General features: G+C 45.6%; 1 protein-coding gene across 1 annotated transcript; it reads right to left on the bottom strand.

Annotated features, from left to right (window-relative positions):
- Nucleotides 1–420: 420 nt before the first annotated feature.
- Nucleotides 421–4,265, bottom strand: LOC120675931 (transcription initiation factor TFIID subunit 7-like). The gene is made up of 5 exons (XM_039957135.1): nucleotides 4,009–4,265; nucleotides 1,747–1,880; nucleotides 1,543–1,662; nucleotides 1,381–1,441; nucleotides 421–909 (listed from the first exon to the last, which is right to left on the bottom strand). Exons 1-5 carry the CDS (start codon nucleotides 4,133–4,135, stop codon nucleotides 764–766), a joined length of 588 nt encoding a protein of 195 aa, XP_039813069.1. The 5' UTR covers nucleotides 4,136–4,265; the 3' UTR covers nucleotides 421–763.
- Nucleotides 4,266–9,264: the final 4,999 nt, after the last annotated feature.

Genomic DNA, 9,264 nt, shown 5'->3' with positions numbered 1-9,264 from the left:
AATATTTATTCTATATGTGGCAAAATGTAAATGGGGCGGAAAATTGCGGAAACGAGATAGGATACGGGGTCAAGTTGATTGGGAGCGGAATAGGATATGGGAGAGGGTTATTCCCGTCTGTATTTACGGAATTCTCTTATGAACCCGTATTCATCGTATTTTTCATTTATACGGGATATTAGTCTCAATAACTTGGCCTACCAATAAACACTACCTTTTGCAACAAGTAAACTGTGTTTTGAATTGAACGTTATTTCCTTGGTAAGGTAGAAAAAAAAGGAAATGTATGCAAAATAGCTATAACTACTAAACTACTAAAATATGGATGATATGCTTCCATGCAGATATGTTTCACAAATTTCTCAATTTGGCACAACGAGAAACCCACTTTCCAGAATGCAGTGGACGGCACCCTTGATATGCTTGGTAAGCAAATTGATGAGAAAATCAATACATATACTGTCTGTACGTATATGTACGGAAAGGACTATGTCACAAGATACTAACCAACTGGAAGTTTTTTAAGTAGAGTTGAGCATTAATCTGACTTCTCAACCTCATGATGAGAAGTTTTTTAAGTAGAGTTGAGCATTAATCTGACTTCTCAACTCCATCGCATGCTGAAGTCTAATAATAATTTTATGATAATTGTCAACATCATGCATGAGACAACAGCCATCGTCATTATAGACATACACTGGTTTAAAGTGCAAGTTTAGCCTGGGTCACTTGGGCCATTGACGCTGTACTATTCAGGTCCACTTCAGTTAGACTCTTCCGAGTCACTCCTCTCAGGTTCCTCACCATTCGCAGTTGGCTCTTGAACATCAGGCTGCTTGGGTGCACGAGCCACTGGAGGTTTCTTACGATCACCACCTTCCGCGCCTCCTATCACACTGGCATTCTGGTCTATTGACACAAGTCAAGGAACAATGCATATTGACTGAGATATAACAGTGGTGTAAATTCCTTTGATGTATATGACAAAGTCCTTCAACCAACAAACCAATGCAGTCATGACAACTAGTAGCCAATACAACTATCACATATTTTTATTATGAATGCAAAGTTCTTGATGGACCTCAGTGTTAACATTCAATTCAGATATTATAACAAGTATTGAAGCAGGGCCTTCACACATCTGTATGAAACCACAATAATGGCAAGTTTTGAAGAATCACATCGTTATCCTTGTCAAAGAGTGAGAGAACTAAATGTAGCAGAACCATTGTCAACTATCATTAGTCACAAAAAAAGTGAGAAAACCTAAGAACCAAAAAAAAGTTACTGTATACCATTTTATTTAGCTAGAATACAATACATGCTAGCATTTAGCTAATCAAAACCAAAGGGATTTTAATAAAAAAAACAAAAGGATACTGACAGATACTCCGTGCATAATATTGATGAGATGCTTCTCAACTTGGTTAACCAGCTCTGCCTGCATAATTCAGCAAGAAAGAATCAGGGTTCTGCCAAAAAAGTCCATGAACATGAACCGGCATAATGAACAGAACTAAAGGGGGCAATTGATTTTAATACACTCAAGTCTGGTTCTCTGCGGAAACGGCGTCTGCGTGCATCCCTCATTGGAGGAGTAAGCCCATGCTTGTATTCAACTCCCTCAGGAACAGGGTCATTTTCTTCTCTTACCATAATCATCTGTATCAATTTGTGTTTCATCAGGTAACTTTTAAGGCTATGGAATTTAATAAATAGGTCGCATACAGTTAGCTTGCACTTTACCTGGCCAATATCAGCAGTTTTAATTAGTACAGAATCATCATACGTCTTGTATGACTCCACCACCGCAGGTAGATCCAAAAGAGATGCAGGAAAGCTCTCATTACCAATCATAAATGTACCATTTCTTCCATCCTCTGCATGAAGAAATATCTCATCAATCCACAAGGTGACAAAAGTTCCAAATTTCAGGTTTTGAAGAAATGTCCAGTATAACCTAGTTCAAGTTACATGCTCTGAAATGAGAGGGACCATAGTGTTGTGCTCTCACTGGAAGAGAGAAACGTACCAAATGAGGACCAGTGCACACAGTTAATGTCATATCAAATGAATCATATTATATGCGTCCACGTTAAAAGCTTTTTCATGAGAGCTTAGCATGCCCACTATGAAACAGGTTCAATCCTTTGGATTCGAACATTTATCGATCTTGAGTTATTTCTAGCAATCGAGGTTACTTCAAGATTTCATATAGATCAGAGATTGTGCTACATGGAGCATATGTGCCAAATGATGCTCACGGACATTGAAAGGAAAACAAAAGGTGAGTAGACAGGAAAACACGATTTGCAAAATACGTAGGCATGAACAACAGCATCTGCATTCTGAAATCATGCATCTTGAATAGCATTTGCTGCTATTTGCTGACCATCTCATCTGACAGTAGATAGATATTTCCTTGCATCTAACATCATTAGATGCAAGGGTTATCCAAAAGTAAAGCAATCAGATTCAGAATAGGTGGCTCAGATCAGACTGGCAAACTTAGAATGGTTTGCTTTGCTAAATCGTATTTAAGTTCTTTGGAAAATTTCCAAATGAACTATGCATGTGCAAGATGATCCATGGAAGTCAATAAACCCAACACCAATCGAATAATTCACTAACATCACAATTAAACCTATCATCGCAAAATCTGGAGCAAAAACAATAACCATCCTCATACCTAAGTCACATTACGGTACAGGCAAGTGGTAGTATCATGTCATCTCCGCCTTTTAATTGTGCACCACGGCGTCAGTTTCAACAATTGCGAAGAACCAAACAGTTAACGGTGCTAAGCATTCTCAGGGCAGCACCACAGCATGCCCAGCAAGACACCCAGCACGCTATGGCAGTCTGGACCAAGAGGTACCAGCCTACCACCGATTTGCAGCGTCCCGCCTTCCCCGCACGGTACATGGAAGCCCCTACCGCCAGGCCCGGCTTAAGGGGAGGCGCAGCCAGGGCGACGGCCCGGGGCCCACGGAGTAGGGGGGCCCAAGATCTAGTATGTACTAGGTACTAATATTTGGTCTAACTCGGAGTATACAAGTAGGCAGTAGGGTACGCAGCCAGTCATGCAGGTCTTCTGCGCTTCTGTCCTCCCGCGTCGTGATCGCGACTCAAGGTTCTGCATTTCATTTTCATCTGCTTTCGCTCAGATTCGGCGCCGGGTGTTCTCATTCTCCAGACGAACAGACACCAAAACCGGAGACCTGAGTCCGACGCACTCGGCATGTACTCACGCACACGCACGCTGGCCGGTGCAGTGCCACCGCGGCCTGCGCGAGCATCTGCTGTCCAGGAGCTAGAACTAGCGCTCTAACAGGTTGCAGATAATGAACCGTAAATTCAATTTTCTAATTGTTAGAGTTCTTAACTTCTCATTTGACTAATTGCTAGGGTTCTTAATTTTTTTAATTGCTAGGCACATATATATTCTAAATAAATTGCTACAGTTTTTTAAATTGCTAGGAGGTTCTTATTTGATTAATTGTCCTTAGTGATTTTGCATCAAAAAATGCTCGTAGAAATTTCTTTAAGAAGAATCGAAAGATTATTATACATGCAGTCGTTGGAGTTTGGTTCTTATTTAGGGTAATCATAACTCAAATCATCGTAATAATAATTTTATGCTTTTGTTATTTTAGTTTATAATATTAACATTATTCTTCATGAATTACATATAATATTAAAATTTCTATCTTTCTTTTAATTACCATTTCAAATGAAAAATAGTTAGTCTACAAGGCCTATAGTGTCTGGCTCGCCCTGGAGCCCTTGAAAACCATGAGCCGGCCCTGCCTACCGCACCTGACCTGGGTAGGCCTGACTTCTGCATTCCGTCTAATAGCCTACGGGCATGTAATTCTACGAGCGAATCCACGAACCACGTTTTTAATTTAATAAGGGAACCACGGCTTAGCTGCTAGCCTAATGCACGGTATGTTTTCGCACAGAATAGAGCAGGAATCGAGGGAGAGAGACGGGGGCGCCGCTGACCTGAGAAGGAGAGGTCGAGGGAGGTGTCGTCAGGGTTGGAGGAGGACGCGGCGGCGGATTCATTCATGAGGCGCTCGATCCGCTCCGCCACGGACGGCGGCACGCGGAGGATGAACTGCTCCTCCATCGCAGCAGCTCCAATTCCAGTGGGGGGGGGGGGGGGGGGAACCGACGCAGGCGAGCGCTCGCCGGGCTGAATCGCGCAGAGCGGCAGAGGACAGGGCCAATTCCCCCCAGCTGCGCTTATCGTTCGGGCCTCCGGGGTCGGGGCGAAACTGGAGAGTTCCCCTGATCAGGACACTGACCGGTGGGTCCCGCGCTGACAATCTGACCCTTTTCCTGCTTAGGAGCTGACATCATATTCATATGTAAGGCCTTGATTATATTACTTTGTATTTTGGATTTTTGCAAGGGGATCTTCAGCATTTGAAGTATTAAATGTAGACTAATTACAAAACTAATTACAGATCTCGTCTGTAAATTACGAGACGAATCCAATGAGCCTAATTAATCCATCATTAGAACATGTTTACTGTAGCAATTTAGTGTCTGATCACGTCCTAATTAGACTCATTAGATTCGTCTCGCGATTTACAGTCCATTTGTGTAATGTGATTTATTTTTCGACTACATTTAATACACCATAAAAGCGATTTACAAAAATTTTATATTTTGGCTTTATGGATCTAAATAGGGCCTAAATAAATGTCTTTCCCTACCTCGCCATTCATTTCTGTATTCGTTTGATTTTCTTTACCATAAATGAGCCTACATGTTGAATCTAAACTACTTTTGATGACAGATGTAGTGGACTTATTGTACTTTATTTAACTACTTCATCGAATAAATAAATATTGTTGGTCAAAGTTTGGATAAAAAGCAACCGTATCAAATATTTAAAAATGGAGGTAGTATTTGTTATATTTGTATACATTTAATGTGAATATGAGACTTTGAAGTTTTCTTTAACTCAATCTTCCCCAAGAATCCAATTTCGACGAGATTTACCATGTTCTCCTCAGTCATGGAGATATTGGCCTTGTCCACCAATTCTGTGCTACAGATTCTAAGATTTTAGGGAGTTAGAGTTAGACCCGGTTTGTTTTCATGGACTTCTTTAGTCCCTATCACACCGAAGAGAATTTTATTATTTAGGAGTTTCAAATAAAATATATTTATAAATTTTTTTGACAGATGAGTGCTAATTCGCGAGACGAATCTAATGAGCCTAATTAATCTATAATTTGCTATAGTGATGCTACAGTAACCATCCACTAATTATGAATTAATATACCTCATTAGATTCATCTCGCAGTTTAGCTCTAGGGTTCTGCAGTTAGTTTTGTAATTAGATTTTATTTAATACTTATAAATACCAAGATTAATTTTTGATTTGACATGGTTTAAAGTTTAGCCCCTGAAATCAAACAACCCATTAGACCCTGTTTGGTTTGACCGTGAGCATGCCCGTGAGCAGGGCCTAACTCTAACTCCCAAACACTAACTCCCAACTTTCCACTATCTTCATCCTTTCCACCAAGGGGACAGGATCTTGCCCGCACAGATTTGGCTCTGCTCACCACACCGTCGGGAGCTAGCCGGCGACGTCTAGCCATTTAGGAGGCTCACCTCCAAGAGTAACAAATGCAAATTGAGTCTTTGACGGAACCAAGAGTGATCAAGCTATGGTTGCTCACTTGTGACATCCCAAAAAAATTACCAAATAAATCACACGCTAAAAACAATTTTCAAAATTCTTTTTCATCATTGAGCTCAATTAACCCTAAACCCTAATACCTTCCTGTAGCGAAAATGACCTCTCATGCCATATTTCAATATAATGTTTTGTTGATTGATGACACACACAACACTTGGACTAATATATGTGTTAAGATGATCATTATCAGGCTTATAGATCCAAAGGATGAAAAGATACAAAACCCTGAAGAAATCAGGTCTAAAGGAGCAAGACAGAGGTAATTTGCACTCACCGGTTAAACTGACGTGAGGCAAATTACATACACCGGTGCAATGAGTTCAGAGAAGACTCAGTCAGCAGAGTGCACCACATGAACCGACGATGGGAAAAATGATGGCGTCGGTGCAATGGACCTAGAAGCTGAGGCTAGGGTTTAGCATCGGTTGAACCGACGATGCCTGAAGACAAGCGTCGGTGCAGTTGTCCAGAGACTCCGTTTTTTTTGGAGTTTTCTGAGCTTACATACACCGGTTAAACCGACAATGAATTCAAGAGCGTCGGTGCAATTGATCAAGTAGCCGTTGCAGCAGTAACGGCTAGTTGCTGGGAAAATGCAGTCACCGGTTAAACCGGCAATGACGATTCTCCTGAGCGTTGGATTAACCGGTGCTAAGGAAATCTATCAGCTTTTCTTAACGGCTAGTTTTGGAGGGTTGGGCTATATATATCCCACCCCACGCCTCATTTGGTGTGTGCTGGAGTTGCTGAAGAGATAGAGAAGTCAGCTACACTTGAAGAACACCTCCAACCACCATAGAGCTTCATTGTACATCATATAAGCTTAATCACTCTTGCGAGAGTAGACTTAGTGCTTGTAATAGGGATTAGTTCTTGCGAGAGCTCCCTTGAGAGAAGTCTTGCTGTGGCAAGCAATCATTGTAATCGTCGTGTGACCCTCCGACTTGATGTGGAGCGGCAACGGACACTTTGTGCTGGGAAGGAGACCCCTCTTGGTGAGAAGCTCCGATAGTGAAGACGGTGCCGTTGGTGACGCTTTGAGAGAGACGGTGGCGGTGGCCTTATCTTGGTGACTTAGCGCTACTTAGCCTTTGCTTGCCGAAAACCTTGGTGGCGAACGCAAGACGGTGATCAAGCAAAGAGACTCGGCATCACACTTGTTCTTGTTGGACAAGTGGCCGTGGACGTAGGGAGGGACTTGGTGTCCTAACCGAATCACGTTAAATCGTGTGTCTTGGTGACTTCACGGGAGTTTGCATATTCTCTCATTTACCTCTTTACTTACCATATTACATTTCCGCATTTACTATATCTTACGTGTCTTTACTTTCCTAGTTAGTTTGATTAGAATTGGCTATAGGTTGCAAGTCTTTTGGGGTAAGTAGAGAGTAGCATAGATAAACCTTAGTCATAACTAGCATGTGTAGGACGTGTTAGATTTATCTTATGCAAGTAGTTTGAGCCCTAGGTTAGAAAGAGAATTAGCGACCTTATTCACCCCCTCCCCCTCTAGGGTCGGACACCCCGGTGATCCTTACACTTCCCAGAAACTTTCGCCGTCCCAACACTCGATTTCATTCGTCGTTCCATCTTTTCTTCTCCTTTTTCCGCCGACCGTACATCGCTCTCTCTCTCTCTTTTTCCTTGCCGCCATCCCATCCCGCGCCGCTCGGCTGCCTGTCGTCCACGCGCGACCGCCGACCGCGAATCCCGTCGGCGTGCTCTCTCTCTCTTTCTCTCTCTCCCTTTTTCTTTTTCCCTACCCTTTTCTTTTCCTTTTCCTTTTCCTTTTTCTTTTCTTTTCTCCCTCCTTCTCCCTTCTTCTCCTTCCTTCTCTGCTCCCCGGCCACGCGGACGCGCGCGCCCCCCCAGCCCGGCCGCCTGCCCACGCACACACGCCTCCCCCTGGCCCATGCACCCCGCCGCGCCGAGCACCCCCCTGGGCCGTGCGCACGCGCACCGCCGCTGCCTCCCTCTGCCCGCGCCGCGCGAACCGCTGCTACGCACACACGCGCTCGCCGCGCTCGACACGCCGAGCCGCGCACGCCGCGCACCCGCTCGCACGCGCACGCGCCGCGCGCCCCGCCTTCCCTGCTCCGCCCACGCGTGTCACGCGTTCCACGCGGCCGCGCCGCTCGCTGCACCGTCCGGCACACCGCCACCGCCTCCCTGTACCGCCTCGCCGCTCGCGCCGCTCTGCTCGACGCCGAGCCCCACATCCGGCCCCTCCACGTGCCTGCACGCCACTAGGACCTGCCCGAGCAGTCGTGTCGTCCTGAGCCACCGCGAATCGCGCCACTGCCGCGTCACGACACCAAACGCCATTAAAGGCGCCCTGCACCGCTCGCCGGACCGCCACCAACGCAGCCACCGCTCCACCGCCTTACTCGGCCTATAAAGGGACCCCTGCGCCGCTCCCGAACCCCACAACACCGACCACCACCGCACAGCCCCTCCCCGAGCTTCCAGCGCCGCCACCACCACCGTAGCCGCCGAGCTCCGCCCGCCACCATGGAGAGCCGTCCACAGGCCGCCACCACCCAAGGTGAGCAGGTGAATCGAGTCCCCAGAGTCCCCTAGTGCTTTTCCCCCTTCCCTTGACCGCCGCCGCGCCTCCGGGACGCCGGCCCAAGTCCACCGCCGCCCGCCGGCCGTCGTGGCCAGGCTGCCTCGGACCGCCTCCGCCCGAGCGGCGGCCGGGGATTGACCCCCACGAGCCTTCCTCTCTCTTTTCCCCCACTCCGTGGCCGCCATCGCGCCCCGAGCCGCCGGCCCAGGCGCCCCCGCCCCCTCCCCTATTTCCCGGTTGGGAGGAAGAAGAGAAGGGCACATTTGCCCAGAACCCCCTCCCCTCTCTTCTGTTTGTTTAAGAGCCCTCCCACCCTTTAGCCTTTTTGCAAATTAAACCCTTCCCTTTATTATATTACAAAATAAATCCTTCCCTCATATAAACATATTTCTAAATAAACCCCTGACCTTTTTCAGAATAACCCGGATAATTTCTAAAATACCAATATAGCCCCTGCCTTATCAAAAATAATTACAAACAGGTCCCTGACTCCTTATTTAACCCCAAAACCTCTCTGTAACCTATCATTTCATGCGCCAAACAACCTCCAATCGACCTGAAACTTTACCATGCCATTCCTAACATAGTTTTGGCCATGACCTTAGAAAACTGCCCAAAAATATTACTCATGTCTCCATATCTTAATTGTTTCTTATTCGAGCTCATCGATAAAACCTTTAATTCTTTTCTTGATTGTGTGTTTGCTTGTGTGCGTCGTAGATCACGGTGTGAATGAGGGAGAACCCGTCGATGAGCAGTGCTGCGAGCAAGTGAACGAGGACCAGTACCGCGACCCCGAACCCGAAGGACAGTACCTCGACCAGGACTTCCCGGAAGGCTTTGAAGACGGCAAATTCAATCCCATCCTTTGATGCATATTTTGTCCTAGTTTTTATAAACTGTGACATCCCGAAAAATTCACTAAAATTAAATCATGCGCTAAAGTAATTTTCATCGTTGAGCTCAAGAC

The sequence above is a fragment of the Panicum virgatum genome, chromosome 5N (assembly GCF_016808335.1).
Source record: "Panicum virgatum strain AP13 chromosome 5N, P.virgatum_v5, whole genome shotgun sequence".
Lineage (NCBI taxonomy): Eukaryota > Viridiplantae > Streptophyta > Magnoliopsida > Poales > Poaceae > Panicum > Panicum virgatum.
Note: the sequence above shows the minus strand (reverse complement) of the source record. Positions and strands in the feature narration are given on the sequence as shown.

What these genes read in the sequence shown, in the direction of transcription:
- LOC120675931 (XM_039957135.1), bottom strand. Translation starts at nt 4,135, where the DNA reads ATGGAGGAGCAGTTCATCCTCCGCGTGCCGCCGTCCGTGGCGGAGCGG. An exon ending in GCAGAGAACCAGACTTGAGT is followed by an intron (nt 1,442 to 1,542) that starts GTATTAAAATCA and finishes TGAATTATGCAG; the next exon opens with GCAGAGCTGGTTAACCAAGT. An exon ending in TATGCACGGAGTATCTGTCA is followed by an intron (nt 910 to 1,380) that starts GTATCCTTTTGT and finishes TTGTGTCAATAG; the next exon opens with ACCAGAATGCCAGTGTGATA.